This window comes from Rattus norvegicus, chromosome 3 (assembly GCF_036323735.1).
Source record: "Rattus norvegicus strain BN/NHsdMcwi chromosome 3, GRCr8, whole genome shotgun sequence".
NCBI lineage: Eukaryota > Metazoa > Chordata > Mammalia > Rodentia > Muridae > Rattus > Rattus norvegicus.
The window spans coordinates 36,651,967-36,672,261 of NC_086021.1; the positions used below are offsets into that span (position 1 = coordinate 36,651,967).

General features: G+C 50.3%; 2 protein-coding genes and 1 non-coding gene across 7 annotated transcripts in view; 2 read left to right on the top strand and 1 right to left on the bottom strand.

Annotated features, from left to right (window-relative positions):
• The window catches only part of Lrsam1 (leucine rich repeat and sterile alpha motif containing 1), a 40,891-nt gene extending 30,925 nt beyond the window's left edge, over positions 1-9,966 (bottom strand). For 2 of the 5 annotated variants that reach the window (XM_063283965.1, XM_039105253.2), the window contains exons 1-9: positions 9,829-9,966; positions 9,389-9,501; positions 7,895-7,991; positions 6,698-6,754; positions 5,767-5,811; positions 4,488-4,565; positions 2,322-2,390; positions 1,270-1,354; positions 549-670 (exon numbers count right to left, since the gene is read on the bottom strand). In XM_063283965.1, coding sequence (XP_063140035.1) covers positions 549-670; positions 1,270-1,354; positions 2,322-2,390; positions 4,488-4,565; positions 5,767-5,811; positions 6,698-6,754; positions 7,895-7,966 — 528 coding nt within the window. In that variant the 5' untranslated portion in view covers positions 7,967-7,991; positions 9,389-9,501; positions 9,829-9,966. Of the gene's footprint in view, positions 1-548; positions 671-1,269; positions 1,355-2,321; positions 2,391-4,487; positions 4,566-5,766; positions 5,812-6,697; positions 6,755-7,894; positions 7,992-9,289; positions 9,502-9,798 lie in introns of all 5 variants that reach the window. The other 3 variants (XM_039105255.2, XM_039105252.2, NM_001107833.1) reach the window with 2 other exon arrangements.
• A 7-nt stretch (positions 9,967-9,973) lies between these two features.
• Rpl12 (ribosomal protein L12) lies at positions 9,974-12,348 on the top strand. Its single transcript, NM_001109198.1, has 7 exons — positions 9,974-10,098; positions 10,341-10,414; positions 10,851-10,949; positions 11,227-11,308; positions 11,715-11,801; positions 11,944-12,056; positions 12,205-12,348. The coding sequence occupies exons 1-7, from the start codon at positions 10,062-10,064 to the stop codon at positions 12,208-12,210; spliced, it is 498 nt and encodes a 165-aa protein (NP_001102668.1). The 5' UTR covers positions 9,974-10,061; the 3' UTR covers positions 12,211-12,348.
• Snora65 (small nucleolar RNA, H/ACA box 65) lies at positions 11,506-11,635 on the top strand. The gene has a single exon (XR_005503052.1). It is a non-coding gene; the product is annotated as a small nucleolar RNA SNORA65 (small nucleolar RNA).
• Positions 12,349-20,295: the final 7,947 nt, after the last annotated feature.

A 20,295-nucleotide genomic window follows, 5' to 3' on the forward strand; every position in this document is an offset into this window, starting at 1 on the left:
GAGGATGGACACAGCCCACATGCAAAGGGGCTCCAGGAGGAGCCAACCCTGTTGACACTGGGATCTGGAGCCTCATCCGGATTGTGAGGACATAGAGTTCCTTTCTGTGAGCCGCCTGCGGTGGGAAGCTTAGTTGTGTCACCCTGAGGTGACTCATACTGAGTCCCAGGATACACTCACCCTACCTGCCCTGCCGTTGTTCTGCTGCGATGCAGTGTCTACCCTGTCAGACTGAGGCCCACAACTCCACATGTTCCCTGCCTCTCTTGTCCTGCTTGCTCCACAGGATGCGCCCATTTCCACGGCTATGTCCCAAATCTCACTCCTCTCTAACGTCTGGCTCGAAGGCCACAGGGTGGGACACTTCTGGATTCATCCTCCCTCCTTCACTTAAGCCCCCCCACCTCCATGACTGAAACAAAGTCACAACATGACAAGCGTCCACATGGCAGTCTCTCCATTAGCTCCACATGAGTCTCTGAGACCAGGCACTCAGGGAGAGAGGGCAACTCCAGCAAGCAGCACTGGAGAGAATGCCCCTGCCTCACCTCCAGGGTCCGCACATGAGCCAGCATCTGGGGAAGTCTCTGGATCTCATTTTCACTGATGTCGAGGGTACGCAGGCTCCGCAGCTCCCCCAGGGTGTCCGGAAGCTCCTTTAGCTTGTTGTCTGCAGAGACCCAGATGCAAACTCAGTCCTGAGGGCCTCTCCTGCAATACAGCACTACTCTCTCCACTACTCTCTCCCATCAGGATGAGCTGTGTCTGTGCAGAGAGGCTACAAGAGTACATGAGGAGCTCGGCCTCTTTGGAGGATGAAAACCCTATCTCGGCACCTCAGCTGGACGCTACCTCACTGTGGGTTGTGGGGGCTCCTGAGCAGGCACTGCTCTAACCTTCACTTCCCTCATGTCAGCTGAGCAAACCCCATCCTCTGCCTGCCTTGGGGACTTATCAGATCAGCCAGTCACGGGGCCAGCATCCATCAGAGTGTCCCAAGCCACAAGGAGCCATTGCAGCTGCACCTCCTTCTGTCTTGCTCAGCCAGCATTGCACCTCGTTCTGTCACTGTGATGGTCTGTCTGTCTGTCTTCTGCCCCACAAGTCTCTGACTCTCGGGCTCATAGACATACTGCTTCTGGTTGCCATGGAGACAGACTGATCTGGGAGGAGGTCAGTCCGGTCTGTAGCGTCACCCGTCACCCTCACACTCGGTGGCCTGACTCTGGAGTTGCCTGAGGGTAACGTGCACAGGGCTTGTGTCCCCACCTTTTACGTTGAGGGTCTGGAGCTGCAGCAGGTTCCCAACAGAGCGTGGGAGGTGTGTCAGTTGATTCCTTTCTACATTCAATACCTAAGAAAGAGAACAGTGACACAGCGCCCCTCGGGGCAGCAGTGGCTATCTGCACGCCCAGCCCCGGTCCACCAGGCACTGACTATGTTCTTACTTCTCCCAGCAGCCCTCAGAGGGAGGAATCGGTTGCCATGGTCCCACTTAAGACATGAGAAAACTGAGCCTTACAGAGGTTAAGTCACGCGTCCAAGCCCTTGGACACACTCCTTCCTACTTGAGGGCTCAACATGGATACTAACACAGGATGCCTAGGAATTACATGAACCAGTGTGGAGAGAGAAAGGTGTGAGGGCTGTGATATGGTTATCTGTTGAGCAATGGGGAGGTCTGGCTCGGGGCTAGCCTTAAATCAAGCACTCAGACAGGGCAGAAGCAGCTACAGACAAAACATCAGGAAGCCTGGGGAGTAAAGGATTTGTCCTTTAAAAAAAAAAATTGGGGTTGGGGATTTAGCTCAGTAGTAGAGTGCTTGCCTAGCAAGCGCAAGGCCCTGGGTTCTGTCCCCAGCTCCGAAAAAAGGAAAAAAAAATTTAAAATTTTAGTTTTATGTGTATGAGAGTGTTGCCCACACGTAAGTGCACCACCTGTGTGCAGTACCTGTGGAGGCCAGAAGAGGGCACTAGATGTTCTGAAACTGGAGTAAGAGATGATTGTGAGCTGCCATGTAGTTGCTGGGAACCCAACCAGGGTTCTGTGTAAGAGTAGCCAGCGTTCTTAACCACTGAGCCATCTCTACAGTCCCTGGAATCTGTTTTTAAGATAGAGGCATTTGTCTGGGTATTTGTCTTTTTGGGGAAGAAGCTAAAGCTATGAAGCCATGATATATAAAGGAGTACAATGGGGTACATGCTGAATCCTGGAAGGCTCACAGCCAGGCTGTGACAGTGAAGGCTGCACAGCTGGGCTCACCGCTGACAGCATATCAGGATGTCCCCTCATTACAGAGGTCTATGCCCTGCAGCCTTACCTGCAGGGCTGTCAGCTGCCCAATATCGTCAGGAAGGGCTGTCAGCTGGTTGTCATGGAGATCCAGAACCTACAGAACAAACATGTCTGTCAGCCTCCAAAATCCCAGACTCCAGAGCAGCTGACAGGTGATAAGGCCACCTCACATCCTGGCAGCTTCATGGTGACCCTTCCTCCTGCCCACTGCATCCAATCTCATAATCTTTTATATATTTACTTATTGTTTGTTTGCTTGTGTTTCTGAGATGGGCTCTCCACATAGCTCTGGCTGTCTGGAACTTACACTGTAGATCAGGCAGGCCTCAAACTCTGAGATCCACCAGCCTCTGAGTGCTGGGATTAAAGGTGTGTGCACCACCATGCCTAGATCTTTTTTTTTTTAAAGATTTATTTATTTTATATATGTGAGTACACTGTAGCTGTCTTCAGACACACCAGAAGAAGGCATTGAATCCCATTACAGATGGTTGTGAGCCACCTTGTGGTTGCTGGGACTTGAACTCAGGACCTCTGGAAGAGCAGTCAGTGCTCTTAACCACCGAGCCATCTTTCCAGGCCCCCCTCCCCCTTTGAGACAAGGTCTTAGTATACAGTCCTGGCTGGCCTTGAACTCTGACTGCTTGAACTTGAGATCTGCTCGCCTCTGCTGGGACTAAAGGGATGTGCCAGCACACCTCGTTCCAGCAGATTACCGTCACAGCCATCTTTTTACGGTTTAGAAAAAGGCTCTTACGATGTAGCACGGGCTAGAGCCATTCTCTTGCCTCAGTGCTCAGGATTGCAGATATGTGCTACCATGTCTGGCTTCAGTATTCTCTTTTTACTGAATATAAAAACTATTCACGCCCTGGGGTGTGACTCAGAGGCAGAGCAGGTAATCAGCATGGTGAAGGCCTGAGCTCATTCTCTCTCTCTCTCTCTCTCTCTCTCTCTCTCACACACACACACACACACACACACACACACACACACACACACACACACACACACACACACAGGAGCAAAAGCATGGAGTGGGGTAGAGAGATGGCTCAACTGTTAAAAGCAGCTCTTGTGGAGGACCCAAGTTTGGTTCCCAGCACCCTCACTGGACAGCTCACAGCAGCCTCTGGGAGATGTGATGCCCTCTTCTGGCCTCTTTAGGCACTGCATGTAAATGGGTTACAATACACAAAGTCAAATAATCAGACACATGAAATAAAAACAAGTAAGTTTCTTTCTTTTTTTTTTTTTTTCTTTTTTTTTTTTTGGTTCTCTTTTTCGGAACTGGGGACCGAACCCAGGGCCTTGTGCTTCCTAGGCACGCGCTCTACCACTGAGCTAAATCCCCAACCCCTACAAGTAAGTTTCTTAAAAGCACTGAGTGTGCTGAGCAATGGTGGTGCACGCTTTAATCCCAGCACTTGGGAGGCAGAGGCAGGAAGATCTCTGTGAGTTCAAGGCCAGCCTAAGCTATAGAGCAAGTTCTGGGATAGCCAGGGATCCCTAGAAAAACCCTGTCTTGAAAAATGGAAGAAAAAAAAAAAAAGCATTGAGCGCTGGGTGTGTTGGCACACACTTTCAACTCCAGGACTTAGGAGATAGATCTCTGTGAATCTGAGGTAAGACTGGACTACAGAGCCAGCTCTAGGCCAGCCAGGACTACATAGAGACCACCTCTAAAAACAAAAGAATCACCATGGAGCAAAAGCTACCCCCACACACCTGCTGGAGCTCGTACTGGGGGAGAGTGTGTGTTTTCAGTCTTTGCTCTTAGGGTAGGACCCACCCTTCCTAGCTTCATCTTCACATAGGTCAGCCCACAGCTGACCTTGTAACTATATTATGATTCTACCATGTCCAGGAGGGAGTCCATGCAGGTCACGGAGGTGTCAAGTTACCCTCTCTGGATGCCCGTCCCAGTCCCTCGTGTTTGGACCATCATGCCCATCCCTTCTGCTGACCCAGCCTGAGTTTAGGACCATCCCATGGGGCGGGCAATGGGGTTGGTTTCTTTACCAACCACACACACTGCAGTACTTAGAAACACACACTGCTCAAACAACACCCAGCACATTCTATGAGGACCGTCTGGTGTAAGCTGTACCAGAGGACACTCAGGGAGGGTGTGGAAGGTCAGCTGCCACCTGGACCCCAGGGTCCCTGGTGCCTAGAGGATGCCCATTACCTTGATGGTGGCGAGGCTCAAGAGGCTGCAGGACTTGGGCAGCAGGGAGGTGAGATGGTTTGTGTGGACAATCAACACCTGTGAGGAAAGACGAGCGAGGTCAGGCCAGGCTACAGAAGAGCAGCAGGCAGGAGGGCTGAGGGCGAGGTAAGGGAAGGGCCCAGGGCAGCCATGCTGTGCTCCCTGAACCTTTGCTCGACCAGACCCACAATGGGGGAGACTGTTAGAACCATGGACGCTTCTGAGATTCCCAGGGAGAGAGGGAGTCTGGGAGTCTAACTATCCTTTGATTCTGAGAAGGAGTCAGGAGCTTAGCCTTTCCTGGGTCACAGAAACTAGTGTAGTGCCTTTCTTCAAGAGCAGCCGTGACAGTTAGTAAGCTAACTGGCTACCGTGGCTGTATTTGTTAGACATCAACTCCTGCTTGGATGTTTTTTTTTTCCTTCTTCTTTTTTCTTTTTTTCGGAGCTGGGGACCGAACCCAGGGCCTTGCGCTTGCTAGGCAAGCGCTCTACCACTGAGCTAAATCCCCAACCCCGCTCGGATGTTTCAGAAGTCAGAATTTCACCACACTGTTGGCAGGAAGCATGCTCCCAGGTGGTGTGCACGTATCCACCTGTATGCATAGCCTAGAACAGTCTTTTATCTCCTCCTAACTGAGGGAGTGCCAGAATGCACTGAGCGTCCTTCCTATTAATGGCACCAGTGGCAGGGCCTGGGGTGGAGAGGCTGGGGGTTAGGGGTGGGGAATGGATGGACAGTTGGACTGTGTATGACATCTCTTGTTTAACTCACACAATACCAAGACACAGCTATAAATGTCTTTTTTATTCCACAGATGAAGGAATTGGGGTGTTGGCTGGAGATGGCTTAGCAGTTAAGAGCACTAACTGGTTTGTTTCAGGGCACTCAGGTTCAATTCCCAGCATCCACATGGTGGCTCACAACCATCTCTAATGGGATCTGATGCCCTTTTCTGGTGTGTCTGAAGACAGCAAAGTGTAATCACATATATAAAATAAATAAATCTTTAAAAAATTAATAAAAGAAAGAAACAGAGGTGTGAGCATGTAAGGAAACTATTTAAGTCACAGAGATATCGAAAGTAGATCCGTCCAGAGCCTGCTGTCCTAACTGTGGCAACCTTTACTGCGGGCTGGAAGGGTCAGGGCCAAAGAGAAGGATGGTGGCTGCAGGGACAATGGTTTCTCTAAGTCCCGTGTGGTTTCCCCCCAAGCAGACATTCAGCAAGTGAGTTCTGAGCAATGACTCTGCTCACCTTTTTCTGTAGAACTTTGCACGTTGCAAAAGCCCCAAATGGAATCTAAGAGAAGACAAAGAAGGGTCAGCACCTTGTCACCTGCCAGTGTTTCCCCTCTCTCTGCATCGCTGGTGTTGGGAGCGGGTGACTGGTGACAGTAAGTCACTGTCCCGGAAAACAGTGCTGAGCTAGGAGAGGGCTATGAAAGAAGGGAGCTAGGGGTGCTGTCAGTCCTCCTCTAGCCAGCTGGCAGGACACTGCCCACTGCTCTAGCCTACCTACTCTGTGGTATCAGGAACCATCAACAGGTGGAGAACCGGCTCTTCCAGCGCCTCAGGAATCTGTAGATGTGTTTCCCCTTCCCCCACAGCACTGGGGATGAACACCAGGCAGTTTGTGTGCTTAGTAAATGCTACCTCTGAGTATTGCCCACAGTTTTCCTTCTTGCCTTTCTCCAGGGTTTTACGATGCAGCCCAGGTTGACCTCAAACTCCCTACTTCTGCCCTGTGAATGGAATGCTGGAAAGAAAGGCGCACTCCACTCTGCCTGGTACACTTTCTAAGTAGGCCCTGACTTTTGCACATTATGTTGAGGCCATAAGATCATCTCAATTCTTTTGGAAAAGAACTCGATATAAAAAATATCTCTTAGTGCTTCTGGATGTGTCTGTGTGTCTGTGTGCGCACACTTGCATGTGGGTGAGGCAGACGTCGAGCATGTTTTGAGACAGTCTCTCACGAATGTAGAGTTCACTGACTCAGCTAGGATGGCTGGCTACCAAGCCCCAGAGAGGTCCTCATGCTCACAGGGCCAGCATTTCATTGGTGAGCTTCCTGACCGTCTTGACTTCTGCAATTTTGAAAGTCTCATTGCACATCTGTTTTTTCCCCCAAGGACACAAGAAAACAGGACAGATGCAATTTACAGCCCGTATCACGCTCGGTTTACCTCGGAAAGCTCGCACTTAGAGATGTCAAGGATGTCATCTGCCCCAGCTTCTTTTGCCTGAGGAGAAAAAGATGTTTTTAAATGAAATGTTTTTGAGACTGGGGTCTCATGTCTCTTCAAACTCATCATGTAGACAAAGCTGGCCTCTGACCCTCCTGCTTGTACCTCCCAAGAATTAGCTCTCTGCACAGCTTCAAGAGAAAGGCTTTTGAAAACAACCAAATCTCCTGTACAATGGTGGCACACGCACTTTAATCTCGGCGCTAGGAAGGCAGAGCTCTGCAGGAGGATCTGAGTGTGAGGCCAGCTTGATCTACAGAGCATTCCAGGATAGCCTGGACTACACCTGGGAGAAATCCAGTTCCACCTCCTATTCCCCCAATTGTGTGTGTTTGCAAAGTTGTGTTCATCCTGTGAGCATTCACAGTGTTTCTTTTTTTTTAAATCAACTTTTTTTAAAGATTTATTTATTTATTTTGTATATGAGTACACTGTAGCTGTCTTCAGACACACCAGAAGAGGGCATCGGATCCCATTACAGATGGTTGTGAACCACCATGTGGTTGCTGGGATTTGAACTCAGGACCTCTGGAAGAGAAGTCGGTGCTCTTAACTTCTGAGCAATCTCTCCAGCCCACAGTGTTTCTTTTTTGCTTGTTTTGGTTTGCTCTCTGCGCTGCCTTCCTGGATTCTTGCTCTTCGACTCATGCCCTCAGTGGCTGGGTTAGTTACTGCCTGGGCACATGCAGCACTGCATCTCCTGGTGATACCTTCTGCAATCGCAGCCATTTTTACAAGAGAGGATCTCTATAGCTCAGGCTGACCTGGAACCCTCAATGTAGCCCTCCAGAGAACTGAACCTGGGCAGTCTTCTTGCCTCGGCCTCCCAAAGGCTGGGATCACGGGTGTAAGACACCACACCCAGGCCCCAAGACTTAAAAAAAAAAAAAGCACTCGGGTAAAACATACTTGTAGAATGGAGAAAATAAGAAAAAACTTCACAGATATAAGGAACTGGAAGGGGCCACAGCCACAGCCTCCTTCTGTGGCCCAGTGACTGAGGTCCAGCAGGGAAAGAAAGCAACAGGTAGTGCCACACAGTGATCCTGTGAGGAAGGGCAGTCCCAGGGGCGGGAAGGCAGAGCAAGCACCCCTGGAGACATTTCAGGGTGTCAGAGACAATACTCTGTGCCTTACCAGACACATCTGGTACTCCAGGCGTTTCCGAGCTTCCTCACTGGGTTTCCGCTTCCGAAAGAAGAGAGGCATCCTCCTGCGAGAGTTCTTCTGGACCCTGGAACACAGGAGAGAGGCCAGCATCTGGGAACTTGCACTGCAGCTGACACCGCAGACAGGCAGCTCAGAGATGCAGCAGCTGGTCCTCCAGACTGAGTTCCATGTGGGCAGGGCTGTCTGCCGCATCCAGCTGGGCCCTGAGCCCACACGGCAGCGCCCCCACCCTCTGCAATGTTGGCACCACCTTCCCGGTGCAGAGCCCGTTTTCCCCACCGTAGGGAAGAGTCCCCCAGGTGCCTTCCTAGGATGTTCTCTAAAGACTCTTGACAGACTCTGCTGATGAGTCAATTCTAGCTCTATAAACTGTCAGAATGGAACCATCAAGACCAAACTGGAGGTAGCCATGACTTGGGGGAACTCTAGACATTAGATGCAATCTTTAGGGACCTTGCCACGGTTACAGCTGTTACTCATTTGATTCTCACTACAGCCCTGTGGAGAACCTGAAGCTCCCTAAGTTCAGTGATCTGGTTGTATGACCTGGATTGTAGAAATACCAGCCTGGGACACTTGCCTTTCAAGTCCTGATCCCGTGCAGCTTGCCCAGCCCCCTGGACCTCCCAGTTTCTGTCCTGAGTTAGAAGCTGGCTACCCATAGCTGGCCCAGAACCTGCAACTCTCAGTGCTGTCTAAGGGTCAGTGGCAGGAAGGAAGCAATCATTTGGAGGAAGTGTGTAGCTAACAGCATGGGCTTCGACACCTAAGACGTTAGCTGTGTCATGTTGGCTCACCGGTCAGAGCCGGTTTCCTCATCTGTAATATGGAGCAATGTTGCCAATGCTGGGTTCCGTGGGGCTCAGTGATTTCATGTAGACAGGTCTGTGCCATAGAATCTGCCACAGGGTACCACACACGTGGCAAACAGATTCAGGGACTATTACAGTTGCCAAGGAGAAGAGGGCTCGAGGGGTCTTGCAGCTGAAGATGTATTTGGTCCTTAGAGATTTCAGGTCTCCATTCATGGGTGTGGACTGTCAGAGAAGGTTGCTGGCCCTGCAAGGCCAGCTCAGGGCTCCTCCCTCCCTCACTTGCAGGCACTCCTGAGGAATGATGCAGAAACTGCTCTTCTCCATCCCTTACAGATGGCCACAACTTACCCTTCTCCTCACTAATGACCTGCCCTCCCTTACCCTATCCTCCAGGTCTACACTTCTAATACCCTCTTTATGACCATCTCCCCCAAGTCCCCATTCCTCATTGTTCTCAACAGGGCTCTATCAGTTCTGGTTTGAATTTTCCTGATGGTCCAGCTTGGCTGGGAAGAACCTTCCCTGGGAAGGCTGGCCAGTGGCTGACCTGGTTCTGTGTATGGGGAGGTTCTCCACCGATGTTCCGACTCTGGGGTGAACCTCAAGGTGGGCCAATCACTCTGAAAGCTTGGCCACAGATACCAACCTTAGGCCCCAAAAAGCTGAGCTGAAGTCGGGTCTCCTTCAAACATAGGAAGTGAGGACAGAAACTCTAAATTCAGAAAGATACGCAACTCAGGATGACAAAGTCTTGAGATTCTAGAAACCAAGGAATTGCAGAATTAAGAGTCGTGATTAGACCGGAATAGTTTGCTCCCGTAACTAACATACACAAGCCGCAAACGGGTTAGAAGGGTACTAGGGTGGCGTTGGTACAGGGGTCCCGCAAGCCAGGTGCAGCAGATCACTTAGGGGAGGGGCGGGGCCCTGGGTTGGGTACCAGGGACTTCAGAGTCACCCTCAAGAGAAGGGAACGTGGAGTACATCAGGAACCAGGGCCTCTGCTGCAGCCCTTCTACTCTGACTGTCCCCAGGTAAGGTGCTCCGAACATTCACCCCTTCCGAATCCCGAGCTCACCCACTGACCAAGCGCTGCAGTCCTCAGCCGCAGACGCCTGCCCATAAAAAACAGGGATGCAAGGGTGTCGCCCAGAGACTGGGTGGAGCCAGGAGTTATCGCGAGAGTTGAGCTTTTCGGCCTATATCCGGCGTGGGCGGAGCAACATCCGTCTTTTCGGCTTTCGGTTCGGAGGAGGCAACGGTGCAACTTTCTTCGGTCGTCCCGAATCCGGGTTCATCCGACACCAGCCACCTCCACCATGCCGCCCAAGTTCGACCCCAACGAGATCAAAGTCGGTGCGTGCCCTCGCCCCGCCCGGGCTGCCGGTGGAACCTTTTCTGCCGCGTGCTGTCCCGGGGCCTGGCGGGTCTCCCTTGGGCCTTGTCCTCCTCGTGTGTGAGCTGGGAGGGAGTCCCGACGATCTGGCAGCCTGCGTGCCTTAGGGTAAGGCCTGGCCCTGGAGGTCTGCGGCCCGACGGCAGCGCGCAGGGCGGCCTGCGGCGCACTCCGCAGAGGTTCTGACTTTGCTTTTTCTCAGTGTACTTGAGGTGCACCGGAGGCGAGGTCGGCGCCACATCCGCCTTGGCCCCTAAGATCGGTCCTCTGGGTCTGGTAAGTCGTGGCTACTGATGGGAGTCGTAGACATGTAACGTGCAAGCCGTTTGGCCTGCATGTGTGTTGTGTGCCTGCGGAGGTCAGAAGAGGGCAACATGTGCTTGTTGCGGCCTCTAGTATGTGGGTGCTGGGACTTGGGACTCGTGCCGCGGCTTTGTTGAGTGGCTCGTTTAAATCCCAGCCAGCAGCCTTTAAAGGCACACATTCCATAGATAACACATGGGAAACTAGTATTTAAAGCTCTGACTCTGAGCGTGCCCCATTGCAGATCTAAGTGATTGGCCCTTAGTGCAGAGTTGGCTTAGCTGAGACGTGGAGCCATTGCGGGTGGGCTCGTGTGGGACGGTGAGGAGGGATAGTCCAGGCTAGCAATGAGCTTGAGGCTCTGGCTTCAATTTTGGGCACATGGTAACTAATGCCATTATTTCTACAGTCTCCCAAAAAAGTTGGTGATGACATCGCCAAGGCTACCGGTGACTGGAAAGGCCTCAGGATTACAGTGAAACTGACCATCCAGAACAGACAGGCCCAGGTATTTCCGTTGGCTAGTGCGTGGGAGGGCTGAGGTAGCATCCCTCAGGAATTGTGGACAAAAAGATACTGCTGTTCTGATGAATCGATTGTATCTGTGGGGAGGCATATAAGACAAATATTCGTTGTACGTGAGTCTGCCATGCACGACTCTGCTGCTCAGGCCGGACAGAAAGTACTTTAATCAGCCGAGTAGTCCTGCTGGCTCCTTTAACATGCCTGGTTGTAGTATTGTTACTGGGTTTCCTGGGCTGTGTTCATATCAAGTCTCTTTGCAGATTGAGGTGGTGCCCTCTGCCTCTGCCCTGATCATCAAAGCCCTCAAGGAGCCACCAAGAGACAGGAAGAAGCAGAAAAACAGTAAGTTGATTCCAGTGTCTTGGTGTCCAGTGTCTGCTACTCGGCTGTGTTGATCCATTTCGTGGAACCTAGGGTTGGAATGAGATCACATTGGGCCATTTGCTGCATGCCTCCAGAGATGACTAGTGCCCCAGGGTTGGTTGACATTCCACCCTTGGCCTCAGGGATTTAAGCTTGTCTGTTTCTATCCCTAGCCACCCGCCACTGCACCTGACCAGTATTATTGGCTGGTGCAATCCAGTGGTGAGCTGACAGTAAGCCCCAGCTTTTAGGAAACAGGGTTGTCCTACATGTGGGTGACTCTGTGCCGAAAGCGTGGGGACAGCCTAGACATAAGATGGGACCATGATCTTTGCTCAGAAGATAGGCGGAAGCTTTAAAAAGCCCTTGGGTTTTCTCTCTGCAGTTAAACACAATGGAAACATAACTTTTGATGAGATTGTCAACATTGCCCGGCAGATGAGACACCGGTCTTTGGCCAGAGAACTTTCTGGTAAGAGCAAGTTTTGCTGTTGAAGATCCAAGATTTGGATCCAGTATCTTTTGAACTTGTGGAGCCATGCTCTTCCCTCTGTTCAATGGGACTCTGGGGTTCCCCCTTCCCCTGGGATCTGAGGCCACCATTCTCACTGTAGGAACTATCAAGGAGATCCTGGGTACTGCACAGTCTGTGGGCTGCAATGTGGACGGCCGCCACCCTCATGACATCATAGATGACATCAACAGCGGTGCGGTGGAGTGCCCAGCTGTGAGTGACTTTGCTGTTATATTGGAGGAAAGCTGTTAGGGTGGGGGAAAGCTGGCCTTTTGTTGCCCCTTGTGTCTTATAGGGGCATTGTTAATTCTGTATTTATATTCCCCATTGTGACTGACAATTTTTCTTCTCTTTCCCACAGAGTTAAGAAGCAACGAGAAGGGGTTGGGAATTTAGCTCAGTGGTAGAGCGCTTGCCAAGCCCAAGGCCCTGGGTTCAGTCCCCAGCTCCGGAAAAAAAAAAGCAACAAGAAAATATTTAAATAAAAGACTATCTGATAAACCAGTGCGCTTGGATGCTCTTTTTGGGGCAGGGGAGGAGTTCCCTTTGGCCTATCAGTATAGCTGCTGTGGTAGCAGGATCTAGGAAGCACTAATTCTGGTGCTTTTTCTGTGGGCGTGGTTAGGGAGGCCCAGGTGCTGAAGGATCTAAGAGTCTGCTCTTAAGAGGCAGTGAGTGGTACAGGGGCTGGAGAGATGAATGGTTCACCGGGTAAAAGCACTAACTGCTCTTCTAGAGGTCCTGAGTTCAATTCCCAGCAACCACATGGTGGCTCAAAACCATCTACACCACAATCTGATGCCCTCTTCTGGTGTGTCTGAAGAGAGTGACAAGGCACTTACTAAAAAAAAGGAAGTTGCCTGACTAGTAAGTTAAAATTCAGAATATTTAAAAAAACTCAGTGATACAGTAAAGCTTGCCCTGTGCCTGTCTCAGTTCTGGGGGCATAGTGGGGTCTCAATCAGCTTAATCCTCAGCAGTTCCACAGAATAAGAAAGGTCCCTTCTGTGGGTTTCTAAAATTGACTACAAGTAGCACAGAGGGCATGTTGAAAAAAGCAGGTCTAACATGAACCAAAGGCATTGACAGTGACTGCATACAAGGGGAAATGCTAGCTGGGACTAAATCTGTATGTACTTTGAGGAAAAAAAACCCAGTAAACCCAGTGCAATTGATAGAAGGGGCTGCAGCAGTGCCTGAGTGTTGAGCCTGGTTCTCTGCACTCACAATTGTGAGATGGGTGACAAGCTCATGGTGCAACGCACCCATCTGTCCTGCTCTGGGGGATTGGGTGGAGGTGCCAATGAGGTCTGCTGCCTGTGGAGTCCTGTTGGGTGGGTCAGTGTTACCAAGGTCCATCAGTGAAGCAGTTGGGTGTTATATCTGTGTAAGGATTTCTAGAAACCAATTCTCTGGAGATGACTGCAAGACCAGCAACTGGATCAGAGCAGACAAGCTCCCTTGTGGTACAGGCTATAATTGTGGCCACCTTAGAGACTAAAGTAGAAAGATTCAAGGGCAACCTGGAGAAATTAGTCATAAACGCGATAACTCAGAGGACCTAGTCAACTCCTGACCCACAGGTTCCCAAGGATTTGCTGGCTTCTGAGAGGGAGTCATATGAATACAGGCAACTAACACTAGAGTAGCAAAGTTTCCTTTTGCTGAGGACCCGAGTGTTTCCCAGCACCAATGTCAAGTGGCTAAACAACTGTGATAACAGCCCTTAGGGATTTGCCTCTGCTATGTGGGGCCTGCGCACATGTGGCATTCATACAAGCACAAAAAGGGGTAAAATTTGACTAAAAAACCTAAGGTTAAGCCTAAGTACTAAAAAAAAAAAACTTGAACCACTGACTAAGAAATACATCTGCATGGTGGGATGTGGGACTAACCTCGGACTTCTAAAGACTGAAGGCATTTCCTCAAAATGAGGCACACTGAGGCTGTCCTCTTCTTTTGGCCCCAAACACAAGATGTGACTCCTTTGTTGCTCTTACAGAGAGCAGGTTTTTCCCACTACCTACAGAGTGGCTCACAATCACCTGACCTTTAACCTCAGTTCCAGGGAATTCAACACCTTCTGGCCTCTTAGGGCCATCTAAACACATATGATGTTCTCAAGGCATGGGGTGCATGCATTGGAGTGCATACACCCCCAAATGTCCATCCACTCAGGAATAAACAAAATGTGATGTGTCTACATGGGGTATTGAAGTGTAAATATGTACAACTTAACATGGAATCTTGAGAATGCACTGGCAGAATAGACAAAAAAGGCCATGTATTGAGTGAGTAAATCTATGTAAAATGACCTTGGCAAGTCTAGATAGTGGATTGTTGGTTTGAGGAACTTGGCGGTAAGGTCTAGGGAGTGACTAAGAGTTAAGTTTCTCTTCCAGATGATGGAAGTGTTCTGGAATTAAATAGTGAGGTCTACATAACTACATGAAAATACTGTATGGCACGCCGAATGCTAAAATAAACATGAAGCGACTACTCTGTGTGGATAAAAGAGGTTAAGGACTGGACCCTGGTTTTAGCAGACCTATTGCTGATGTGCACCTGATCCCACTGCGCGTCGTCGTCGTTTGTGCAGGAAGAATGCAGGAAGGACATTTACACTTATTCTGTTCTGTGCCTTCAAACGTCATTTCATTTGGCTACAGTTCTTAGAGACACAAAGAGTAGCTAAGATCTATAGTCTACAGAGGAACACATTCCCCTGTCCTCCACGAAGTCACAATGCTGCCAGGCTGAGCTTGTCCTCGAAGTGTCCCGTGCTTCCAAGTACCCCTAGCTGCTTCCAGCCCGCGGAAGACTAAAGTCGGCCATCTCCCTCACAGTACTGGATAACAGACAGACCCGTATGCACAGACCACTCGGGCCGGAGGCCCTCAAACTCCTCAGGTCCCACAATTCTTCGCTCAGACCTCGTGTGGAAAAACGTTCTGGTCCGGGGCTACTGCGCACATCTGGGTAACAACTGCACAGCTCTTCGCCTCTTCTCGCCCATCCTGCAAACAGGGGACAACTGGCACCGCCGCCAGAAGTTACCGGGACGTGTGGGTCCCACGGCAGGCGGGCGCGCCAAAACGGCGCCACTTCCGGCCATGCGCGATCCGCACACCGCAGCCCACTTCCGACAAGACTCCCAGGTAGACTTCTCTGCAGTCTGTTCTCTGTAGCCAGGAATGTGACCCTCGTTGCCTCATGGGGTGTGTTTAAGACATGCGTGGGTGTAGCCTCCCCTTACCGCAACCCCCGTATGCCTGTCCTTGCTCCCAGAGTCCATCTTGAGAGCCTTTCATCTTTCAGGCGCACCAGGATCCGGATGTGGAACCTCGGACAGGGAGGGACCAGACCGCCAGGGATGTCGGGAAGGGTGCTTATGCTGGCAGTAGACTCGGATATATGAGGATGTTTTCAGTGGCCTTCCCTAGAGAACAGGTGACCATTTTAATCCCCGGTCACGATTGAAATTAACTTCGCAAGCAAGTTTGTGGTGGAGCATGGTCGGGGAAGGTCAGGAAGAAAGAACTACCATTTAGAGGAAAAGCAACTCGGACCTCACCCTATTCAGCTGACTGGCCTTGTTTAGCTGGCAGGATGAGCTCTGGAACCAGAGTGATCTTGTTCATGGCTCCAAGGTCTAGTAGGAGCTAACTAACCTCTGTAAGGGCCGCCGGGAGGTAGCAGAGTGCTTCAGGTGTCAGGTGATGTCATTCTGTATATGCCTACTTAAGGGTGTTAGGCCACTTGTGCACTTTACCAGGCTTTGGCCCCGTTATTCTTGGCATGATAGTATGGATGTGGTAAGGGGTAGTTGAGCAGCAGGGTGGAGGATAAAATAGGAGAGAAGTTTTTAGATATTTCAAACCTCAGGCTAGGTAGTCTATATCTGGAATCCCAGCACTGGGAGACTAAGGATTGAAAGTCAAGGCCAACCTGGTTTATAGTGAAGCCCTGCCTTGAAAACTACCTTTCAAACATCCATTTATGGTGTGTCCCCCAGTTTCACACTGCTTGCAGCCACCTATCCCCCGTCACCAGCAGCTGCCTCAGACCCAGCCCTTACTCTGTCATCCTCAGTTCCAAGCACTTTACGTACCTCAGCACCATGTGTTTAAAGATGAATAGCTGGTCCAGAGAGGTCCAGTGATGGTCTAGGTCACACAGGCTGTGAGCAGTAAGTACACTGAATCTGAACCAAGCACACTGACTTACCCCTTTTCCCATGCTGCCTGCCTCCTGCCCCCCCCCCCCCAGATGACAGGGCATATATATGATTTGAAGCCACAGTGACACATTGCCTACATGTTTAGTCACCTCTCTGATGGCCTATGGGTCTGACTTCTTCTCCTGCCTGCCTCCTGGTCCTTTCACTTTCACTGGCCTATCCACCAGGTTGGACAGTAGCCAAGCTAGTCTTCCTTTGTGAGGCACATTCTTCTGAGGCCGAGAATGGGTGGCCTGAGGAGATGGTGGTGTGGGCAGGCCACTTGCTTCAGCCAGTGTGGCACAATGTGTCGAGCCGAATGGCTTCCCTAGTCATAGTGAAAGACCCCAGCTTAGCAGCAGTAACGCCATTTTGCAAGGCTGTACTTAAGATGACTGGTTCAGGGAAAGGTTAGAACACTGAGTACACAGCGGCTGCCAAGCAGGATGTGTTTGGTTGAAGGCCTGGCAACAGGACGACTTCGGTTGAGCACCTGACAATGAAAAAAAAGCCCCGGGAGAGGTCCCACACCCTGGTGGGGGGCCGAGTCAGTCGTTATGTTCCAAAAAGGTAGCTAAGAAACTTGCCCCCGGGCTGAACCCTTGCCATATTAGAATCCACCAATTATATCCCTGTAACCATGCATCTGCTTCTGTATGCTTGCTTCTGCTCCCCAAAATCCTATAAAAGCCCATCCTTGGTTCCGTGGGGCGCGCCAGTCCCCCGAGTGACTGAAGCGCCCGCAGGTGCCTGTGCCTGTGTATCCCGACAATAAACCAAATCCTCTTGCTGATTGCATCCTGTGGTGTCTCGGTCTGGTCTTTAGAGTTGGAGGGTCTCCATCCCGAGGGAAAGTTCTCCCTGAGAGCTTTTCAATAGTCACATCTGTACCTGTCTGAGGTCCTTACTCTGTGGTCCTTGCTGCTGACCCCTGAGAACGGCCTTGATCATGAAGGGAGGCTCCTCTCAGACACAGCCCACTGTAGCTTATCAGGAGGTATGGGTTGCTTGGTGTGCACCTTAGGGACCAGCAACGACACCTGTAAGGCTTCTGTGAAGGTTTTCTCAGACATCTATTCTACTATTGTCACCCCCTTCATGCCCATCCCCACCTCACCCCCCAGTCCTCTGTCAGTGTCTCTGCTTCTCCACTAATTCCTACCAATGCTGGCTCCCTCTTTACCTCCACCTAGTACCAGCCCCTCCTGTTTCATTTTATGAATCTGCATGATACCTGAATTCTCAATAAGCAGGAGACTTATTGAGATAAGTCCAACCCAATGTGGAATACTGGGCTCCATATTTGATATAGTGTTGACCTAAGTACTGATGGAGCTATAGAATGGAATAACTGTACATAAATATCTGACCATCCGTGTTGCCAGGTGCCGTGTCAGCATAGTAATTACAAGTACTGATAGTGGACTAAACTTAAACACTTAAGTCCATTTCTTCCCTGCCAAATCCCAACCAAGTGACATGGGAAGTGTATAAGTAGAAACAAATCCACAGTGCCTCAGGGAGGGCTGTGTGCTGACTTGGGAGACATATGCCAGGTACTATCATATAGCCTATGGTTCTTCAACCTCAAGCCTAGGCATGGACAGATCATGCCAGATATGTGAGACAAATCAACTGAGACGGGCCAAGATAACCAGATTGACCCATTAGAGGAGAAATCAGAAAATGGACAACAGCTTTCAAAAAGTTAAAACCTAAGGCTTGCTTTATTTATAACAGGGAGTGAAGATAAGTACAGGGGCCTCCAGAGCTCTGCCGGTGGGATAGGAAATGGTACAACTTCAGGAAGTTGAAGCAGCCTCTAAAACTTAGCACGTGGCCCAGCAGCTCCACTCCACACAGATTTGTCTGCAGAAGTGTAGCAATGGGGCTCCCCCACCCCAATAATAGCTCCAGACAGGAAATAGCGCAATGTCCAGTGACAGTCTATCTACTGGGAAAAACAGACGTGAACTGTTGATGTGACTGAACACATGGACAAGTCCAAAAGGTGCTGTGCCAGCAGTGAAGCCAGGCGCAAAGGCCGCAAACAGGTTACATCTTCATAAAATTCTACAAGGCATTGGTTTCTAGAGCTACAGATGCAGGGGGGTGACACAGGAGGTGACACAGGGATGCACAGGGATGATAGAAGCGTCCTGTACTTGGAGTGTGGTGGCGGCTTGTAACCACGTTTGCTATGAGCCATTATTATTTATCGTTGAATTCTGTTTATGTAAACAATGCCTCAATCAACTGGATTTTCAAATGGTGGAAAAGACAGAAGAGGCACCCATCCCCTTAAACAGCATAGGGTGCTATAAAGGCACAGTAAGAAGAAATGAGGTGGGATGGCTCTCTGGAGGGATGGCTATCAGTAAGATGCTTGCTCTGCAAGCCGGCACAGGGAGTGCCCTAGTTTGGATCCCCAGCACCCACATACAGAAGCTGGCTATGGTGCCATTTCCTGTGTCTTGTGCTTGCCTTTGGGCTGGTGTCACACTGCTAGCACTCCCAGGACACTACCTTGCTGACTCACACGGTCTTAGGCCTTCTCGGCCCCTTGCAATAACTCTCCGCATATCGTCTGTCTCTCTATGGGTTTTGTTTCTCTGGAGAATGGTGCCTCATACTGAAGATCTGGGCCACCCAATAGCTCAGGGAAGAATGTCACCACACAAAAGCCAACTCTGATTCTGTTCAAGGATCCTTCACCAGGAGTGTTCTCATAATCCTTAGTAAATTAATTGCTTTAAAGCATGACTGGCAAACAAAATATTTGCAGAAGATAAAGTGGAAAAACAAATGCAGAGCAAAGGCACAGAAAAGGGACAGTGAGAGCTGGTGTGGAGTTGCACACCTGGGACTGCACACCTGGGACTGCACACTTTGGGCTGCACACCTGGGACTTCACACCTGGAACTGCACACTTTGGGCTGCACACCTGGGACTTCACATCTGGGACTGCACACTTTGGGCTGCACACCTGGGACTTCACACCTGGGACTGCACATCTGGGACTGCACTCCTGGGACTGTACTCCTGGGACTGCAGCACTCAAAGTGGTAGAATCTCTACGTTTGAAGCCAACCTGAGCTACATGTTGAGTTTTAAGTCAGCCCAGACTACTATAGAGTAAGACCATGTCTCAATGTCCTCCCTGCCCCTCAAAAGAATCTTAGGTGAAACATTGAGAGGAAAAGCATCATACCAGGGAGAACAGTGGCCCCTAGACAGTCTGGACTGTAGGGAGAATGGTGACCTCACAGTACAAGAGGGAATGGGAGAAATCAAGAGGTTAAGAGACAGACTAGAGAGTGAGACTGCCCCCCACCCCAATTCACAAGCAAAAGTAGATTTGCAAGTGTATTCTTCCTTGCAGGGGACTGGAGTTCTTTTCCCAGCCCCTGAATTAGGCAGCTTACAACTGCCTATACTGGCTGGAGGATCAGCTGCTTCTGGCCTCTGTGGGTATCTACAATCACACGCAATTAAATCCTTAAGAAAAGGGTGGAGAGCAATTGAGGTAGACACTATGTCAATATCTGGTGCCCGCACACATACAAACGCGTACATGTATACCCACACACAAAAGTAAAAAGCAGAAAATAAAAATGGCTGGGCAGGGGCGTAGCACGGTGCCGGAGTGTTTGGCTAGCTAGCATGCACTGGGCTCTGAGCTCAATAACGAGTGATGGAGAGAGAAAAGCACGGCAGGAGAACGAGCACCTGGGAGCTGCAGTAAAATAATGCCTCTCCAGGCACTCACAGACAGACAGCTCCCTCACATCTGGACTGTGAGAAACCTCTGCGATCCTCTGAGGTGATTGCTCTGGGAAGGTTTCAGCTACTTAAATGGGCTCCCAGGAGCAAGAAACAGTTGGATTAACCAGTTTGATGATTGAAAACCTGGGACCACAGCTTCTCAAGTTGGTCAGCAAGAACAGAATGACACTTAAGAACCCGAGGCAGGAGGATTGCAGTCGGTCCCAGGCTGGCGTGGGACACATAATACATTTTAGGCTATCCTGGGTTACATTGTGAGTCACTATCTTAAAAAGAAAAAAAAATCAGCTGAGCATGCTGGCACACACCTTTAATCTCAGCAGGTGGATCTCTGTGAGTTCAAGGTCAACTTAGGTTACACAGTGAATTCCAAGACAGCCAGAGCTCCACAGTGAGACCGTGTCTCAAAAGCAAAGCAAAACAAAACAAACTCCCCCAAACCTTAGG

Bases quoted from the DNA above. Each gene is read 5' to 3' on its own strand.
- Rpl12 (NM_001109198.1), top strand. From the start codon at position 10,062: ATGCCGCCCAAGTTCGACCCCAACGAGATCAAAGTCG. The intron at 10,099-10,340 runs GTGCGTGCCCTC...GCTTTTTCTCAG, and splicing joins CCCCAACGAGATCAAAGTCG to TGTACTTGAGGTGCACCGGA. The intron at 11,309-11,714 runs GTAAGTTGATTC...TTCTCTCTGCAG, and splicing joins CAGGAAGAAGCAGAAAAACA to TTAAACACAATGGAAACATA.